This window comes from Leptonotus elevatus, chromosome 14, assembly GCF_054856555.1.
Source record: "Leptonotus elevatus isolate MCC_2025b chromosome 14, RoL_Lele_1.0, whole genome shotgun sequence".
NCBI classification, from domain to species: Eukaryota; Metazoa; Chordata; class Actinopteri; order Syngnathiformes; family Syngnathidae; genus Leptonotus; species Leptonotus elevatus.
The window spans coordinates 3,544,292-3,564,847 of NC_141252.1; the positions used below are offsets into that span (position 1 = coordinate 3,544,292).

General features: G+C 42.7%; 2 protein-coding genes and 1 long non-coding RNA gene across 7 annotated transcripts; 2 read left to right on the forward strand and 1 right to left on the reverse strand.

Annotated features, from left to right (window-relative positions):
* Positions 1-43: 43 nt before the first annotated feature.
* LOC147162597 (uncharacterized) lies at positions 44-6,636 on the reverse strand. Of its 3 annotated transcripts, XR_015097052.1 has the most exons (4): positions 6,548-6,636; positions 4,530-4,751; positions 4,259-4,408; positions 44-1,039 (listed from the first exon to the last, which is right to left on the reverse strand). It is a non-coding gene; the product is annotated as an uncharacterized LOC147162597 (long non-coding RNA). The 3 variants fall into 3 exon arrangements; XR_015097053.1 differs by lacking the exon at positions 6,548-6,636 and having other exon boundaries at positions 4,652-5,909; XR_015097051.1 differs by lacking the exon at positions 6,548-6,636 and having other exon boundaries at positions 4,530-5,909.
* LOC147162598 (kinesin-like protein KIF3C) lies at positions 385-5,513 on the forward strand. Of its 2 annotated transcripts, none has more exons than XM_086094514.1 (9): positions 385-1,046; positions 1,902-2,728; positions 2,788-2,889; positions 2,959-3,081; positions 3,326-3,444; positions 3,539-3,655; positions 4,271-4,385; positions 4,605-4,786; positions 5,032-5,513. In XM_086094514.1, exons 1-9 carry the CDS (start codon positions 572-574, stop codon positions 5,174-5,176), a joined length of 2,205 nt encoding a protein of 734 aa, XP_085950640.1. In that variant the 5' UTR covers positions 385-571; the 3' UTR covers positions 5,177-5,513. The 2 variants fall into 2 exon arrangements, with proteins under 2 accessions (XP_085950640.1, XP_085950641.1); XM_086094515.1 differs by having other exon boundaries at positions 4,608-4,786.
* Positions 5,775-20,158, forward strand: asxl2 (ASXL transcriptional regulator 2). 2 transcript variants are annotated; one of them, XM_086094509.1, is made up of 12 exons: positions 5,775-5,969; positions 7,154-7,236; positions 7,928-8,036; positions 8,123-8,258; positions 9,088-9,197; positions 11,128-11,248; positions 11,329-11,388; positions 12,011-12,171; positions 12,236-12,332; positions 12,416-12,521; positions 13,589-14,258; positions 16,224-20,158. In XM_086094509.1, exons 1-12 carry the CDS (start codon positions 5,910-5,912, stop codon positions 17,718-17,720), a joined length of 3,210 nt encoding a protein of 1,069 aa, XP_085950635.1. In that variant the 5' UTR covers positions 5,775-5,909; the 3' UTR covers positions 17,721-20,158. The 2 variants fall into 2 exon arrangements, with proteins under 2 accessions (XP_085950635.1, XP_085950636.1); XM_086094510.1 differs by having other exon boundaries at positions 8,126-8,258.
* The last annotated feature ends 398 nt before the right edge of the window (positions 20,159-20,556 follow it).

Genomic DNA, 20,556 nt, shown 5'->3' on the forward strand with positions numbered 1-20,556 from the left:
TTAATCAACAAATTATGTTATCAGATGCAAGTTTTCTTTGAACTATATTATGTAAAATTGTTTCATTTTTAAAATGTCATTAAATGTTAAATTGTTACTTTGTATGTAATATAAAATTGTTCAATTAATTAAAACTTGTTTAATTTATTTACAATGTATTGATTAAAGAGAGTTTGTTAGGGTCATATTTAAATTACAAATATCAAATTACTTTTGTGATAAATTTAGAAGATCAATTACATCTTTAGTAACCAATTTTAGAACGGAAACTGGTAAAATAATGCAAAAAATATATTACAGGACTATCTTGTTTGGTATCGTCTTTTGGTGTACCTAATTAAGTGGCCGGCGCGTGTTGCTCTGACGTAATTGGCCGTGGGCGAGTCACGTGTGTTTCCCTCGCCTGCCATTGTCCGTCATCATCTTCATCAGGGCGTGTGCTGGAGCTGCTGCTGTTGACACCGGCGTGTTGTCCTCAGCCGGGATGCGGAGCCTGCGTCGCGGCCACAACTGCCCACGTTCACCGTAAAAAAAACGAAGAGAAGGCGCGGTCCTCCACGTCTTCCTCACCATGTCCAACAAGGGGAAGACATGCGAGTCGATCCGGGTGGTGGTCCGCTGCCGGCCGCCCAGCAACAAGGAAGCGACGGCGGAGAAGGGGAGCTCCATCCTGGAAGTGGACCCCGAGTTGGGCCGCATCTCCGTCCGTAACCCAAGCGCGCCACCCGGCGAGCCCGCGAAGGAGTTCACCTTCAATTCAGTGTTCGGATGGAGGTCCACCCAGTGCGAAGTGTACGACGACGCAGTCAGGCCCCTGGTGGAATCGGTTCTGCTGGGCTTCAATGGGACGGTTTTTGCTTACGGACAGACCGGGACGGGGAAGACGTGGACCATGAGGGGAGTGCCGGCCGACCCGCAGAAGCGGGGCGTGATCCCCAACGCCTTCCACCACATCTTCGCACACATCTCCCGCACCCGGGGACACAAGTACCTGGTCCGGTCCTCCTATTTGGAGATCTATCAGGAGGAGATCCGGGACCTGTTGTGTAAGGATCAAGGATAATGGAAAATAATAAGTCCTACGACTGTGGCTGTGTTCGGAGCTCACTATTTGGTGATTTAAAGAAGAAAAAAAATATATTATTTTCCCCCTAGAAGATATAAACAAAAACTTCTAAGATATAGGCCTATTTTCTTTTAGATTAGATTCCTCCCCCCTCTAAAATAGATGTATTATGTATATAAAATACAAATATATATGTTCTTCTAGAACTATTAAGCACCGTTTTTGAAAATATACAACTTTTTTTTTTTCAAATTTTGAAAATGTATTGTAAAATATAGGCTATTTTTAATTCTGTAATATGTGACTTTTTCTACATTTTTCTCTCAAATATGCAAATTTCACTTGGCTTTTAAAATTAATTTTCATATATTAATGACTTTTCTCAAATAGGACTTTTTTTTGTCATAAAATGTACAACTTTTTTTTTTAATCTTAGATATAGCTTACTTTGTACAATTTTTTTCTCTCATTTCATAACAATATTAAAAATATATATTTTTAAAAATCTTTAAAAAAAATAGTAGAAAAAAATCTTGAATTCTCAAAAATATCAGACTTTTTAAACGTCAGATTTTCCTATCAAACTAAACATCAAAGAGAATTACATACCATGTATTTAACCAAACCTCATTAACTTTGTCTTGCAAAAGTCTACTAGCTTAATGCTAACACACACTGCAAAACACCATAAGGAGCTAAAGAAACTAGCATCAACCTTACGGTAATTAATTATAAACTTTTAAGGACTCAAAATTTAACTCAAACGATGCAGCAACACTTGTAGACATGCTAGCAATATTTACAGGCATACGTCTTTTTTTTAATCTCTTTTTAGTGGAAAGCGGCAGAAAGCTGGAGCTGAAGCAAAGCCCCGAGGGCATCTACGTCAAGGACCTGTCCTGGGTGGTCACCAAGGACCCGGCCGAGATGCACCACCTGTTGACGTTGGGCGACCAATCCCGCTCGGTGGGCTCCACCGACGCCAACCGGCATAGCTCACGCTCGCACGCCATCTTCGCCGTGACGGTGGAATGCGGGTCCGAGTCCGAGGACCCTGTCCGCGTTGGGCGCCTCAACATGGTGGACCTGGCCGGGAGCGAGCGCCAGAGCCGGACCGGCGCCCATGGCTGCCGCCTGCGCGAGGCGGCCAAGATCAACCTATCGCTTTCCGCCTTGGGGAACGTCATCTCGGCGCTGGCGGACGGCAAGGGGGGCCACGTGCCCTACAGGGACTCCAAACTCACCCGGCTCCTGCAGGACTCGCTGGGCGGCAACGCCAAGACGGTCATGATCGCCACAGTGGGGCCCTCGGAGCGGGATCGCCACGAATCCCTGGCCACGCTGAGGTACGCCGGCCGGGCTAAGAACATCAAGAACAAGCCTCGCGTTAACGAGGACCCCGAGGCCGCCCTCCTCAGGGACTTCCAGAGGGAGATCGCCAGACTCAAGGCCCTCTTGGAGGAGCGGGGCGCCCTGGCCAGGGAGCGGCGGCAGAGGCGGCGGGACAGCAAGAGACTCAGCAGGGATCTCACGCAGCTTTGGAAAGAGGACGAGGGAGAAGCTGGCGACGGGTTCCCAGTGAAGTGGCGCCACTCTGGCGGGAAAACCGATGACGGCCAGTGGGATCAGGAAGCCGTGGAGAAGATCATTGAGAAGTACAAGGTAGGCTGAGGACGGGATGGACAAAATCCAAGCGTGATGCACTGTATGTTTGTGGCCAGGCCATGGAGAGCAAATTATTAGAGGGAGGCAAGACCATCACGGATCACACCAACGAGCAGCAGAAGTTGCTGGAACAGAAGCGGCAGGAGATCACCGAGCAGGTAAGAAAAGTTCTCATTCCAACGTCCGCCGGCGACTAAGCGAGTGACCGAGCGAACGTTTTGCCGCAGATCCGCAGGGAGCGGGAGATGCAGCAGCAGGTGATGCTACAGGACGAGGAGACGCTGGAGATGAGGGAGACTTTCTCCTCGCTGCAGCAGGAAGTGGACATGAAGACCAAAAAGCTGAGGAAGGTCAGAACGCTCACGAATGATCAGCTGTCGGCGTAATCAGGTTGATGCGTTGCATGAAAATATGTATCATTTTTAAAATCCAAAAATATTATTTTTTCCCCTAAAAAATATGTATTTTTTCAAAACTTAATATACATTTTCTTTGAAATTTTTATTTTCAGGAAAAAAAAAATTCTTGCTTTTGCCATCCAGATCCCAGTGCTTGATTTCCTGCCTACTGTCAATGCAACTCTTTTGTCTGTAGCTGTACACTAAACTGCAGCTGGTATGGGCCGAGACGCGCGACGTGATGGACGAGCATGTGGCAACGAGACAGGAGCTGGAGCAGACGCAGGATGACCTCACCCGAGAGCTCAAATACAAGTGAGGACGGCTATTATGGCACGTCACCTTATTATGATTGAATGGTGTTCACCCTGAATGAGCATGACCTTGTTTGTACCTAATATATTGGCAGATCTCTCCTGATGGAGAATTTTGTCCCTCCGGCCGAAAAGAAGAAGATGATCAACAGACTTCACTTTGACAGTGAAGAAGATCATTGGAGGCTGATGTCGGCCATCCCGTCGGAAAGGTACGAGAGCGCTATCGGGGAAAAATACATGCTGTACTGGATGCGGAATAACTTACTTACTTTACTTACTTACTTTACTTAATTACTTTACTTAATTACTTTACTTAATTACTTTAATTAAGACTTTCTTTCCTTACATACTTTAATTTACTTAGCACTTACTTACTTTACTTGTAAGGTAAGTAAAGAAACCTTACTTGCTTACATACTCTACTTACTTACGTACTGTACTTTACTTACACTACATACTTTCTTTCTTGCTTACTTTGATTTACTGTAATTTACTGTACTTTAGTTTGCTTTACTTTGATTGGCTTGTTGCATTGTGTACTCTTACTTAATAACTGTATCTGCTTATTTACATACTTGGCTTTAATTTACGAACACACACTTTACTTTAGCTCACTCTACTTTACCTGACTTTACTCACATACTTCATTTACTTTACTTCACTCTACTTATTTATTTTACTTACTTTACTTACTTTTCTTGCTCCTTCACTACTTTTACATTCTTGTCTACATACTTCAATTTACTTTTTTTTACTTTGCTTTACTTTACTCATGAACCTACTTTACTTTACTTATGAGTGTCATTACTTGCCTTACATGCTAGCACGGCTACTCGTGTGAAGAGAAGACCTCTGTCCGCCGTGGGATGCAAGCGTCCAACCAGTCAGTCTGCCCAAGCCGCTGTCGCCATGGCAACCGGGGCCCCATCCAGATATCAGGTCAGTGCTTGCAGAGATAAAATCTGAAATATAATATCATACAATACCTTAAAACTCTCGTATCTGAAAGAAGGAAAATTCCATTCATTCAAAATTTTTGTAATGCGTATTTTAATGAAAAAAACAACAACCTTTTTGTCACACCTTTTGCTTCAATTCATTGGACATTGTGCTGCTCCTTCTGGTGTGTGTGTGTGTATGCTTGTGTGTGCGCGTTAGCAGGCTGAGAACATCATGCTACTGGAGCTGGACGTGTCTCCGCCCACCATGTTCACCGTCAACCTTCACGGGTCTCGACTGCAGAGGGTCTTCTCCCCCAGCTTCATGCCGGACGCCCCGTCGGATGTCGCCATCCGGGAGAGGACCCTGTCGTCGGCGCGGGTCAGGAAATCACGATCATGGTGAGATCACGTGCTGAATGGGTTCAGTGTAATAATACGAATAAAAAAACAATAATAGTAAATGTGATCATCATCGTCATTATTGCAGAAACATAAATTGCTAAGAAATGCCCCAAAACACGAATTTCCCAAAAATGAATAAATTCCCTAAAATATTATATACACAAATATAAAAATGAGTGTTTTTTGTAAATCAAATGTGAGCACAACACTAATCCAGAAAATACATTATCTGCGTGTTGCAGGTATCAGGCACCACAAGCGGCGTGTGTTTCAGCATCCGTGTCTTCCACCGCCTTGACGTCACTTTGTCAGAGCCCATGTCACAGACTCAGACCCTCCTCGGCCACCTATCTCGCACCTGAGGCTTCACTTCAGACCGGCCCCTGAGTGGCATCTGGCCCCGTACGGCAGTATTTACTTAGCGTGTGACAACAACAGCGCCAGTAAGCATGAGGACCTACCGTAATTGCTGCTTTATAACAAAGCAGACGTCAGCAAAAAGCACAGCCAAAGCTTTCGGGTTTTTGCATTTCATTTGCATTTTTTTGAGTATTGGTGGAGGTGACGTGTGTCGCTTGCTACTGTAACTGTGAGGAAAATGTGGTTTATATGAGAAAGGCTTGCACTAGCTATTTAGCTGCCTTATTTTTTTACATTGGCAACATTGTGAATTGATTGTACTGTACTTCAATGTGGAAAATAAAGATGTGGGGAGAAAATTTAACATGCCTTCAACTACAAAAAAAAAAGGTACCAAGAAGGATAGTAAATAAATATCAGTAGAATTTCATCAACCACTATTTTCAAATTATCTGGCCATAGTATTAATTAAACAAATCATATTATACATTGAATACCTATACAGTATGGCATATATAACGTATATTGACAATATAACACGCAGCAGCGTGGGAATAGTTGCTGAGTCACGAGAGTGACACATGTACAGTAGTATGACGTCACCACCTCAGTGTTGGTCACGTGACCCCCTGCCCTCTCCCCTCTTTTACAGTAAAATCCAACATGGCGGACAAAGCAGGGCCTACGCGGCGGTGGCGGCGACGACGACATCATCATTTCAACTGAAGACGAGCGTTGCGCAACAACAACGACGACGACGATGAGGGAGCGACAGAAAAAGAAGAAGAAAGGACGGACGTGGGCGGAAGCCGCGAAGACGGTACGAATATGTCATATGTGGCCGTCCAACGCGCCCACTTGAGTGACACTTGTGTTTGTGTTACAACGTCCACGCGCACACACATAGCATGGCCCGTGTGTGACATTATCCGGGTGTCACCATAAATTCTATCAATAAAGTTGTTTATGTACGTAACGCGAAGTACGTTCGCGTGCTGAGGATTTGAGTCGACTTACGGCGCGAGGGGCGCGGGAGCTAACCCTGCTAGCCTAGTAAGCTACTTCGAAGTTTCGACGTTTTGACACAAAAACATGATGCAAATGTCACCAAAACACATTAAAACACGCTATCGTGTATGATTTAATGCTGGGAATGTCATTGTTTTAAACGTATATAGTGACACTAGAACGCGTCAACAATGCTCATGACAGCTCGGCGTGCCAAAGAGTCAAAACACAGCAGTGTCTGACTTTCTTAGCATTACCTCAAGTTATTATCATGTACTGACAAGTTATAATCATGTACTGACACTAGATTTGCTTAGCTAAAAGCTTGGCTGCACAGACCATTAAAGTTGAATTCTAGCAGCATGTGCTCAACAATATTACATCACCTACAGCAGTAATTCCAACCAGTAAATAGATGGCTCTGATCACTTGATCGGTAGTTACTTGTCCGCCATGTTGGAGGTCGAGATCTGAGCTCGGTAAAATGGATAAGCTAAAAACTGACAGACAAGTAGTCCAAACAGAAGTCTCCTAACCTATCCTATCACTGGATTACTGCTAACCATTAGATGTACAAAGATTAAAGTGTCAGAGTATAGTATAGAGAAACCTTGTTTTTGAAGATCTGTCCTTGATATTCAGTCTTCTCATCCTGAAAATCTAATTTAGTGCACCTGTATTTGCTAAACCCAAACGCCGCACATTAATTCACTATTTTTGTACTCTGGTGACGGAACTAAACAATGTGTCAACATCCAACATGGTGACCACTGCCGTGTCCAGACTGAGGTGTTTGGTGTCACGGACCAAACTATCTGTACTTTATTTCTACTTTCTACTTAAATGTTTGTACTTTTCAAGGGCTTGTTTCCTGGTTATTATTGCATTGTTCGTTGCAAAGATTTATAATAATAAAAAAATGCCTTTCAGGTTTTATACTATTTGTGCAGGCGTACCTGATAAATAAATTTTGTTTTTTCTCTCTCCATGTATCAGGTGCTGGAGAAATACCCCAACACCCCCATGAGCCATAAAGAAATCTTGCAGGTGATCCAAAGAGAAAGACTTAAAGAAATAAGGTAAACAAAACAAAAAATCAACAACAGTATATCTGTTTTCAACCACTGTCGTCGATATTGTCACCTCATCTTATTTTTATTTTTTTTTACATTTCCTGTCATCTCAAATACACTTCTAATTGTTTTAATTCCTATTTTTCTTCCTGTATCATTGTCACTGTTTTAATCCAGAAGGTAAGAACACCCCACATATCTAACAAACTCACTGTTTGGGAGGACTTCTACTAACATTAATGTCTGTCCTATATTATTTTGCATGAAGACTGAACCATCTGATGCATTAAAACACGTTGTCTTGATCATAAAATAAAGTATGCAAGTTTGTTTTTTTCAGTAGGTCAATGCTGCTATTGCATGGTACAAGGTTAAAAAATAAAATCAAGCCACTAGAGGGAGCCTGCATACCACTAGCTGGCACAAACCCCACTTAAAACGCAAAACACTTGTGGATTAATCCTTCAAATAGCACTAATACATTTATTTGTCAACTCATCTTAAATGTTAGCATTTTGTTAGCTTTTACTAAAATTGCCCAAGTCATTTTACCCATTTTAGACTATCTACACAGACAAAAAGAAAAAACGAAATTTTTTAATAAGCATGTTGTTCTTATGTATTGATATTGTGGCAGTGTGCTAAAAACAATTAGTGAGCTAACAAACAAGGCTAACGATTACTCCCTCCTCCGCAGTGGAACGTCGCCGCTAGCATGTCTGAACGCAATGTTGCACACAAACTCCCGCGGCGAGGAGGGCATCTTCTACAAAGTCCCGGGCAGGATGGGTGTCTACACCTTAAAGGTCAGTTTAAACGTTTGGACTACACAAGGACAAAGAAAGCATAGTGGGCCGCAACCAACACGTGTGGGTTTTTTTTTCTTTTGAAGAAGGACATCTCGGAAGTGGCCACCGAGTTGTCGGAGGAAGAATCGGAAGAGAGCAGCGACAATCTCTCCGACTCGCGGAGCTCAGAAAACAACAGCGGCCCTCAGGAAGGCAGGAGGAGGCGCTGGATGCGACCAGGTAATTAACAGTCACAGGAAACAGTCAACTGGCAAAAGAAATCTGCAAATCTGCGAGTGGCGAACTGAAAATAGGCCTAACAATTTTTGGGTGGTTTTGGAATGATATGCAGGACAAGGACATGGCATCGCTAAGTATTTAGGAAAGAATCATCATCTTAGATGTTTTATTTTTTTAAATGTGTAGATATTTACTTTACATCTTTTATAGCATGTTTTTTTTTATATAGTTTTATATGACTTGAATGTTTTTGCACTGACTGGTTTGGTACTTAAATGTCCGTTGTACATGTTATAATGACAATAAAGAGTCAACAATTAGCATTAAAATATAGCTAAGTTTCATCATTATTCACAAATCTGTTTAAAACAGTGGGGAAAAGAGCCTTTTGCAACATGTCCCTGGTTGATCACTTATATTCTGCTGCCACCTGCTGGCCATTTTTTTAATAACTCATTATTTTAAGTGTTCTTTTTAGTTTAGAGGCTGCATCAAAGCCTTCTGTATGCTCTAGCATAAAAAAAACATATAAATATGTTTTTGGGAGCAAATGAGTTAAGTGAAGAACATGTTTTCTTGCACTTGAAATGTAAATAGCGACATTAGTTTGTTCTACTAATAGGTCTGCAGAGATTGTTCCAAAACAATGGTCCCACTGAGCATTTTTATTTCTCGTTATTGTCTGCAGGGTAATCCCATCTGCGCGCCTTTTGTGCTCCTGCCGTGGTTTCAGTTTCATGATAACAAAAGAGGGCGGCGTTTTGCGTACAGTGGGCGCGCCGCCCTCAGGAAGTGTATTTTGTAACATCTGTGTTTTGTGTCTCAACAGTTCCCTCCAAGCAGCCGACGTCGCCGCAGCCTCGCTGCTCGTCTCCGTCCGTCGCCGCCGCCAAGCTCATCTCGCCCTCGCAGAAGCACAGCAAGAAAGCTCTCAAACAGGTGGGCGGATGAGTGATGAGTGTGTTTTCTTTTCCAAAGAGGCAATTCACAAGTGTTTAGTGCTTTCAGTGGTGTCAACTTGTCAAGGGCTGACTCGTGCTGACGTTTGAAGATGATTTTGAGACGACTCTTTTTTTGTCTGAGTTTGTGTTCTATTATTTTTGCTGTTGGAGTTTTTTATTTTTTTATGCAGCAGCAAGAACACGCTTACATCACAACTTCAAACATTTGTGGGCATTTTTCATTACCTTTTGACATCATATTAAAAGTTTCAGAACGTGTAGTTTTAAATATGCCCCAAACTATAATGGGCAAACACTTACAGAGGTTTTTTTTTTTTTTTTTTTAATGCACAAGTGCAAGGATGCGCGGCGTAATCATTTTGTTCACCTGGCTATACGAAAGACATTTTTGTTATGCACTTGTCTTTTTTACCTGTTAAATATGTGCTTTGTTCCATATCATTTATTGTTGCTGCGCCATATTGTATTTATAATCTGCCTATGAGAAGCAAAACGCTCTTCAAGTTTTCCCTCCCAGCTGTGGTTTGCTTTAAAACGGACATGTTAAACAATTGATTACACATCAAACATCCATCCATCCATTTTCTGTACCGCTTGTCCTCACAAGGGTCGCGGGGGTTGCTGGAGCCTATCCCAGCTGGCTTCGGGCAGTAGGCGGGGTACACCCTGAACTGGTTGCCAGCCAATCGCAGAACACACAGAGACGAACAACCATACTCACAATCACACCTATGGACAATTTGGAGTGTCCAATTCACCTGCCATGCATGTTTTTGGAATGTGGGAGGAAACCGGAGTACCCGGAGAAAACCCACGAACATCCGTGACCTAAATGCTATCATACAGTAAAAGCCAGACATTCTAATCAAAGTTAGCACAATGAGCAATCCAGGGTGTTGTATGCTTTTTGTATGTCGTCAACTATTGCACAACATTTCTGCAAACATTTAAGTTAATGGATCTTTGTGCAGTTTGTCACTTTTTTCCCGCGACCACCTCTGGCCCAAAGCGTAACTGCAGCATCTGTCGGGCTCGTTCACGGTGCGCCTGCGAGTACGTGCACGATCTTAAAGCGACAGCCACAGTTGACAAACGAAGACATGACTTCAAATGAGGCAAGAAAAACTCTGCCCCTCCCTAAAGAAACTGTGGAGGGTGTGGGTCCGCACACTCTACTATAAAGGGAAGATAAAAGCTGAGGCGTAGGTGCAGTCAGGGCTTTTTGTTCTCATCTGGGCATTGGTGGAGCATGCATGATGTAGAAAAGTCTTTAATATGACCTTTTTAAACGGCACAATGCACCTTTGATGTAATATCGTCTGTTCCAATACTTTTGCTCAGTTGAAAAGTGGGTGGGCTCAAGCAAATGATGCTCTGTCCTGAGTTGTTCAACACATCAAGATATAAATACCATGAAATGAAAGCTGGAATTCTGAACTTATGTCTCATACTCATCTTTTGATCTGAAACCCAAATGAACACAAATTGACCTTGCCTTGCCAATACTTTTAAGGGGACTATACATGAAGGCATTATTTATAAACTTATTACTTGCATAAATGGTTTCTTTTGTTTCAGTCAGGGAAAACAAAAATGCCCACAGTCGAGTTTAAGTGTCCTCATAATTGACCTAATCAGCATTTTTCCTCTCTGCCGCTTGTGTGTGTGTTTCATAATGAGCTTTCACTCGATGGCGCACATCGTAATTCACTCCATCGGTGCCGCTGAGGACATTTTAGCTCCAACTCGTGCAATTTACACCGTGCGTGCGTTACGTAACCCTTTTTGTCATTTCGCTGTTCAAGCGAGGCGAGTGGCCAGGAGGGACTGATTCAAAGCTAGTTACGCACGCTGACACATTATCACGCTTTATGATTGTTATTTATTACTTTGCTCTTGCTTTGCAGGCCTTGAAGCAGCAGCAGCAGCGGAACCAACGCAGGCAAGCGGCGATGCCAGCCACTTCCAGTTCTAGGCTGCTGCTGAAGACCATCAAAGACATGGCCGACAACATCACCGCCAAGACTGGTGGGTGTGCGCGAAGGATCGGCCGTTTTATAGCCCGGGTATCAAAATAGTGTCGTGTTGCTAACGAATGTCACCGACAGATCTTTGCCTCCCCGTTGGACCCAGGAAGGTTTCTCAGCGGTCAGGTCGTCTCAGTACAGGTAATGTCTGAAGAATACCGATTATCAAATTAATCGACAACTATTTTAATCATTGAGTAATTGTTTTTTTATTTAAAAATGTCCAAATCCTCTGATTTTTAGCATATCAACTGTAGTCTTTCATGAAAGAAGATATCTTCTGTTTAATCAAAATAAGACATTTGCAAACTACGGAAGAGGATTAGGGGAAAAAAAGGGTTGGCAGGATTCTCACTTTTATTCTTAGTATTGGGATTTTAATATCAAAATTCTGACTTTAAAGTGAGAATTCTCACTTTAATCTCAGAATTCTGATTTAAAAGTGAGAATTCTGACTTTGTGATGTAGAGCTATGAATTATGGGGGAAGTTTAAATCAGACTTCTCACTTAAAAGTCAGCCTGGCCTTAATCCTCTTCCGTAGCAAACACCAGTTTTTACTTTTAACTTTTTAAATTTAGAATACGAAATAAACACCAATCGGCGGTTTAATAAACAGTAATCGGGGAAATTTTTTTGTGTTTACACATGAATCAGATTAGTCAATTAATTGATTAATCGATAGAATAATCGATTCTAAGAATATTCGATAGTGACAGCCTTATTTTTAATTGATTTTTTAAATAAATGTTTTTGCTCTACAGGGCACCTGAAACGCAACCGGTGCAAAATTGACGTGGAGACGCCAGACTCGATTTTGGTCAACACCAACCTGCGGGCCATCATCAACAAGCACACCTTCTCCGTCCTGCCGCCGGATTGCCAGCAGAGGCTACTGCGACTTCTGCCCAAAGTGGATCAGCAGGTGCCTCGGATCATTTTGCACGGTAGCGGTTTGCGATGACTGACGCGCATCTCTTCTCGAGCAGGCCTGCACGGACGGCCTCCTCAAGGTGACGAGCTCGGCTTTGAACAACGAATTCTTCACGTCGGCGGCGCAGTTGTGGAAGGAACGGCTGGCTGAGGGTCAGCGCAACTGCTCCTCACCGATAATGACAGCATCCCGTATTGAAAAGATGGTCACCGAGAATTTTCTTTTTTCTCGGCAGGTGAATTCACTCCGGAGTTGCAGCTGCGAATGCGCCAGGAAATCGAGAAGGAGAAGAAAGTTGAGCACTGGAAAGAAGCCTTCTTTGAGAGCTACTATGGTGAAAAGTAGGTTGAACGGAGACCATCGGGAAGGAATTTTGTTTCTACTCTATTACCTGTAGCAGAAATGGAGAGCTTGAGCCACCTGACTTGACTTAAACCATTTTAGGACTTGCACAACTTCTGACAGACTCAACTTAAGACTCGACTTAAAGGGATGGTCCAAAGTTTTTCCCTTTTCCGCTTGTAAGCAAACCATTGAAAATGGACTCCTCCCATGCCCCCCCCAAAAGAGAAAAGAAAACGGCATTCACCTATTGCGCGTTGTAAATATAAGTTTGACCCTCGTTCTATATTGCTGAGTTACCCTTGTCAGTGTGATTTAGGAGCCTAGCATGTCGCTAAATTAGCAAGCTAACATTCTGTGCTTGGCACTTACCTTACAAGCAGGCCAACTGTGTGTCGCTCTTCAGCACCGAGCCGCTCCTTCAGAGCTCGGAAGTGGGTAAATGCCAAGCTAATATTCTCCTGCACATTTTGTAATGGAATACTTCCCATTTTTCGCGCTGTCCGCCATTGTTCGTTATATTGCTGAAGCCGCTCTGCTCGTCGTATGCAACGGGCTGCCTGCCTACAATGACACGCCCTCTGCTCTGTGATTGGCTGGAGGGGTAAACATTGACTTTCCGCCCCAAGAAGCAAGTATCAGGGAGGGAACTTCAAAAATTGATTACACTTGGATTCAGCGATTATGTTTTTGATAACATCAGGAACGAGAATGGCGGATTTGCAACTCAGGGGTAACTATGAACTCTAATTTCAAATAACACTTGTGCTACGCTAACTTTGCAGTTTAGCTCACCGATAGATTGTCAGACATTATTTAAGTGTTTTTCAATGGGAAGGTAATAAAGAGACAATACAGAGACTGGCTTTGAAACTGTTAAAATCTGATTGTGAGTGTGTTAGTACAGCTAACTAATCTGATACTGAGTGCAGAGAGACCAATTCAGATCGGACGACTAGACTTGCTTAACCCAAGTAATGACATGACTTGACTTGCTTGATTCTTGCGACAGTAGCTTGGGACTTGTTTATTATTTAGTCCACCCCTTTTTTCTTTCCCTTTGTAGTTCTGGGCTCAGTTTTGAGGAATCCAAAGAGATGACGAAAGCTGATCTAAAATGGGAGCCGAAGCCTCGTCAGCCAAGACAAGCCGTTAGAGTGTCAGAAGAGGCGAAGGTCACCAAGGAATGCAGTCTGACCGACGGCAGCGCTGTGGTCAAAGACTCAAAGTCCACAGCGGCACAAGAAAAGACGCAACCTCCTCCGAAAGAATCTCTCGCCATCCCAGAGCTGATGATGAAGACCAGACGCTCTCAGAAGGCTGAGGACCGTAAGATGCCCGCTCCGACCTTGAGACCGGAACCGAAGGAGCACAGCCAACGCGCCACCGCCGAGACACAGACCCAGCCGAGCGTGAAAGAGGATAAAACGGAACCCCCCCAGTCTTCTCTCACGACGAGTCTGCTGCCAGAAACTGGGATGAAGGTAAAAGAGGATCCGCCCACATCTGGGATTAAGCCGCCTGAAGAGACCAAGGCTGAGCCGGAAGGTGCTTCAGAACAGCAGAAAAGAAAGACAACCAGCGAGACGGAGGATGAGGCCACACCGGAGAAAAAACAGCGGATATGTTCAGTTTCCTCAGTGTCCTCCATCTCCTCCGTGTCTCCTCCAGCATCATCCATACCAAGCCCGGCAACGCCTACTTCGGCTGGCAACCAGAGAGTTCCGCCACTCAAGGTAGGAATAGGTTTCAGGGTATCTTTTACCAGAAGCGGTGTGGGTTGTACACACCAGTCAACTTGTTGATTGGACTATTCCGCAACCAGGTTTTGCAGCTAAATGAAATCAGATCGAATTGATTGATATTGCATTCTATTTCTGAATGTGCAGCCTTGGTAAGTGAGGGAGAAGCAGGGAAGTGGAAAAAAAGCCATCAATGATTTTTCAGCCTATCAAAGTGTAAAGGAGGGCGGGGAATTATTCTACCGCACCCCAAAATGTCGACTTGACTTGACATTAATTATAAAAAATAAAAATAAATCTTAAATTGCGCCAAAACCGAAGTGGTAAAAAAAAATCTTAAGTTTCAACTAATGCTAAAATATGTCAAAACCATCTGTACTGTTTAACCGGTGTACAAGCACACCGATTTTAACATCTTTAATTTGTCATCGTAAATATTGAACAGGTTTAACATTCACAATTGTCAGCACTGCCAGTTTTTTTTTCTGAATACATGGAGGCGTTTTTGCGCCGTGACTCGAAGATCTTTCAAAGACATCCGACAATCACGGAGGGAAATGCTCACATTTGGAAACACGACTTCGATGGAAGTCTCACCACCCAGGGCCTCATTGAAATGCCTCTCCTGGCCCATTTCCCTCATCGCTCTTTCTCTCAGCAGCTATTCAATAAACACACTTGATCTATGTCTTTGAAACGTAGACTGCTACTGCTGTAAATTGGAATTTAAAGCAGCCTCAATGGATTCTCGTGACAAGCACATAAATCTTCGGACTGTTTACTTACTTTATCAACATTCTTTTTATTCATTTCGCATCAGAGAAAGCACGAACTTGTACAAAAGAAATTACAATGCCAAAATATACACTTGGTTATTAAGGGGTTGGTTCAGATCAGAGTTGTATTTAATTAGTGTGTATTTTGCAAAAAGTGAAAAGGTCTTTTCAATTTCAAAGGGCCACTGTTTACTAGCTATAAACCAATGATATGTTTTTTTTTTCAGGGCCGATACCAATGCCGATTATTAGTAGTCAAGGACGTTGATAGCCAATAGAAAATAATGGCATCAAAATTTGAAAAAATACAAACTTCCAGCTCTTAATTTTTTTGAATTCTTAAGAATATATTAATTGAACAGCTTTTAGGGTTTGATTGGAGTTAAAAAAAACAACAACAAAACTCTTAATCGATAGACATCTTTGTTTTAAAAATCTATAAAAAAAATTCTGGGATCTTTCAGGGGCAGTAGCATATTTTCAAAAGTCAAATAAAAACTCAAGTAAATAGCTTCCCATTCTTTTCTACAGTTATTAAGGTTTTGTCAAAATATCTGATGTACTGTATTAAAATTTTACTTATCTTTGTTTTAATTTCAAACAAAAACAGAAGGTGCATAGCCAACAGCATCTCTGAAATTTTAAATGATTAGTTCCATGAAGTTAACAGTTTTTTAAATGGATCTATTATCGGGCGTATGATTCTTCAAAATGGCCGATGCCGAAAATGCTGAATATCGTCTATCCCTACTGTTTACATGCAAATGCTTTATCCAAGTGTCAAATCTAATCCTGTTACATGTGAAATGCCGGAATCCAAGGCTGAGTGAAAATGGAAATGTTCATGTTTATTGAAGAAGTCATTTTCTCTAAAGGGTTGCGAGTTGTGGACATTTTGGGCAAAGAAGAAGATCTGCCTGTCCCCGGTCGTTTTATGATTTTCCATGAGAGCCATATCATTCTTCTTATCTGGCCAAATGATAATATAAAATATCTGCTACAAAAACAAATGTGGCACTGTACTACATTGGTTTGCTTCTTGCCAGAATTTTTGTATTGCAGTACACTGCCAAATTCAGATATCGGTTATGTCTTATTTTATCTGGAGCTTGTCTAGAGTAATACATATTTGGATCAACCATTTAGAAAATTCACTTTCTGTTGACTGTTTATTTCATTCCAGATACCAGTGTCACGAATTCTTCCCATCCCTGTGTCGCCCAGCCAAGTGTCGCCCAGGACGCCGCTCCCTGCCTCCATGAGCAGCCCGGTTCGTACCGGCGCTCGCACTTTGGCAGACATCAAAGCCAAAGCTCAGCTCGCCCGAGCGCAACGAGCAGCGGCGGCGGCAGCCTCCAGGGGTGCCGTGCCCGGTTCCGGGCAAGTTACAGGCAGTGGCGAGCTGACGAAATCCTTCCCGGGTCCCAGTCCGACATCTCCACACGCCTCTGCCAGGTTAGCGGTCAACACCATCAGCACACCTCCTTCTTGCCCGCAGGACTTCCTCAGTCCAAGTCACTTAAATATTCAGGACGTTAGAGCAGTTAGCGCGCAGACTTGTTCAGACTCGAGACCCGAGTGTCAGGAAACCTTTTCTGGATCGACCCGGACCAGCTCTTACGTCCCTGAAAACAACCCGCTGGTCACCAGGCTCTTGCAGGGAAAAGAAGTCCCCTTGGAGCAGATCCTCCCAAAACCACTCGCCAAGGTGGAGGCCAAGATGTCGAGTGTGCACTCCAGCAAGGGCGAGACACCTCAATCTGCACCACCTGAGCACCACCAGTGCAACAGCGCCGGCTGGGCCCTCTCCGACTCCACCAGGTATCACAAAGAACCTCTTGACAAAGACACTCAGGAGCAGATTTTACAGACGGTGATGGAGAGAAAAGTCCAGCAGAGGCAACCCAAACATCAAGCGGCGCGTGGTGAGGAGCATCAGGACCAACCGTGGATATCTGTCGGCTTCTTGGGCCGCAAGAGGACGCCGCGGCCCGCTATGTCAGGACACTATCTCCTCAACGTGTCTACGTACGGCCGTGGGTCAGAGAGCAAGCGGTCTCACCAGGCCGCCATCCCCAACGTGGCCGGTCTGAAAAGGGAAACGGCGGATGGCCAGGAGACGGCGCGAGAGGGGACATTTGAGCAGCAGGGATCGTCCGTTAGCAAATCTGAGCATGCAGAGAACCTCCTGCCTTGTCCCGACATAAAAACCGAAACGGGATTTGAAGCAAATGCGACGGTTGAGAGCACCCCACGGCATAAGCAACTCTCCAATCAAGGAAAATCCGAGCCATATCTTCCACTGAAGGACCCGAGCCACCAGCGACCGTCTGCCTTCCCAACCCCGAGGATGTCCATCCATCAGGAATCGCTTTCGTCCCGTTACGGCGGAACCATCAGCGTGTCCGTACCGCACACTTTGAACCGCGCCGCCACCGTGCCGGACGCGGCGAGCGTCATGTCCTTCTCGGTGACCGTCACCACCATTCCTGACTCCGGCGACCGGAGCGCGCCTCCGGCGGAACCGTCCTTCATGGAGGCCGCCGGCATGGAGGACGCGCAGTCTAAGTGCTACTGTCGGCTGAAGGCCATGATCATGTGCAAAGGCTGCGGGGCCTTCTGCCACGACGACTGCATCGGACCCTCCGAGCTGTGCGTTTCGTGTCTGGTGGTACGATGACACTCGGATCGGGTCGGACCAGATTTACACTGGATGTCTTTTTGCCGGGTGCACGGCGGTCGGGCGGTTAGCATATCTGCCTCACATTTCGGCTTCGGCTTCCTCCCAAATTCTAAATTCATACGATCGGTTCATTGAAGATTCAAAATTATTCATAGCTGGGAATGTGAGTGTGAAATGCTTGTTTGTCCACTGAATACTATACTCACAAAAAAATGTGGGTACAGGGTCTGTCGGTCAGGTGAAATTTCAGGATGAACCTAAAATAAATTCACTGTAACTGAACTATTGGTTATAGGCTTCTATCTCGGAATTATCACTTTATTCTTTGAATTCTGACTTTAATCACAGAATTCTGACTTTAAAGTTAGAATAGTAGTAGCACTAATAAAGTCAGAATTCTGACTTCAAAGTCAGAATTGTGACTTTAAAGATTTGAGAAAGTTTAGCACGCAGAATCCTGCCAACCTTCTTTTTTTTTTCTCTCTTCACTGGCCCTAATCCTCTTCCGTACCGAATACTAATAATTGGTATTGGCCTTGAAAAAAACATAACGGTCTATCACTACTTTGGGTTCATCCCGAACTCACCTGAAGCCAAATATCCCCAATTTGTGAGTAGTAGATGTGCCCTACAGTTGGCTGGCGACCAGTCCACGGTGCACCTCAGCTCTCGTCACAGTCAGCTCAGCTCACCCGCAACCCTATTGAGGATAAGCGCTAAAAAACATGGACGATTGAGCGGTCTTCGTCTCGAAACATCCGTTCTTAATCCAATCGGTAGTCTCGTCAGATCCTATCTGACAACATTTGCACTTAGCATTAGCGTGATATATATTTTTAAACTCTAGATTTATGGAAACTAGTTTTTAAACGGGAAAACGGAGGGAAACAAATTATTATTTTTGTAGAACCTCAAGACTGTTTTAGCGTTTTAGACCCTTTTTTTTTTATATACTATCGGGCCTATGTCAATTTAAAGGCAAAAAAGGGGGCGTTGACGATAATCACGGTGTGTGTAAATTACCTCCTGTTTGGTGTTTGTCATGCACACACGCCAGGGAAAGTGCAACTATTTTATAATATGAGCACCCGAGACTTGCCAAGAATCATGTCTAGTTTTAAACCGATTTTAAAAGGATTTTTTTCCTACGTTACGCTTTATACAAATGAATTACGATTGCACATTCAGGAGAAAAATGCCCAATTAAAAAGGTAGCATGAGGGTTTAGCACTTAAATTCACAGAGACATTTATATAGAAAGACGTTCCTACTGCTTTTTCTTACCTGTTTGTAGATATTATTTCAATGTTCAGTTTTGTTTTTTTCCTGTAAATATTTAAGGTCAATGCCTGGATGTACATGTTTTATTTGAAACCAACAAAATAAACACGCGGTCAATCGCAAATCAACTACAAAGAGTCCAAACGCTAACGCTTTAGCATACCATGCTAAGCAGTAGTCGTGGTTGATTTGGCACAACACAATTACAGGTGCAATATGAAAACAAACGATATAACATTTCCCTTTAAAAAGGTCTATCTATATATACCGGTATATACATTTGGGAAGATAATCGTTTAATTCTCCGTGATTAAAACTTTTTAACATTTCCTGGAGGTGCAATAGCAAAAATGCCAAAATCACCTTAAAAAGAAACTAAATTAGATCTAATTTTGAAATGTCTTGCTAATAAATCAAAGTAATATATTTTAATTAATATATTTTAATATAGAAAATATATTTGCGTTTGAAAATCAACAGGGTATGTACTTTTTCTCTCCAGTTTTTGTCTGTCGTTCTTATGTCTTTTTATTTGGACCTGACAGACCACCATTGAGCTTTGTATGGTCTTAAGCACCCAGATATATATGTACAGTACATGAAGGTAATCTGTGTACTATGTTTCTGAGATGTCTGCATTTGTGTGTAAAGGCGAGAGTTTTTCCCAAGTATCCGTTAAATTTGAGAGGCGTGTCCGTACGTACTGTGGGTTTTACAGTATGAGAAGCATGTTTAGTCATTTTATGTCATTGATTCACTACACGCCCTCCTGAAATATTTAAGAAACAATCAGAAAAATTGATTTATCCCAGTGGGGCAATTCATGTGACCATGCTGCATTGTTTTTTGTTTTTTTATGGGTTTTGAAGTTTGAGGTACAAAGCATAAATCAGGGAGCCCATGGGCCATACACGGCAAGCTAACTTTAACTCACAAATGCCCGTAACACAAAAATAATCATAAAAATAATGAACTGGCCCCTGATGGGGAAAAAGATCAACAATGACCACCATTGCAAGGCTAAAAATGTAATTTTGTCCTACACTTTAAACAGGTGAATGTAATGTAATTATCAGCACTATTGTGTAAAAAAACAAGTGTATTTTATCTAAAACTATAGACGATTATGAATAAAAAAAATTATATAAAATGTTCATTGTGTTTGTAAATTGTTTTCCCTCTGCACACTAAACAAATGGTGAATTAATTATTACTAACAATACAATATTCTGATGAATTCTATAATGCATTTGTTAAATATGAATTCATTTTGAGAGAGAATATATTTTTAAAATATTTGGTTAATTACAATTACATTAGTTATAAATACAATTTTAAAGATGTGATGACTCCAAGTTTTGACCTGAGCTCAACAGTGGATAGGTTAGTTTTTCCAGCAAATACATAAATGTATCACATTTGTACATTCCGAGCTCTGAATATGCAGTAGTTTACTGTATTTTATTATTAAAACAACATATTTTACATAATACTAATTAATATTTTACAAAAAAACTAATAAATTACATGCCACGGTTCAATGTATTTTATT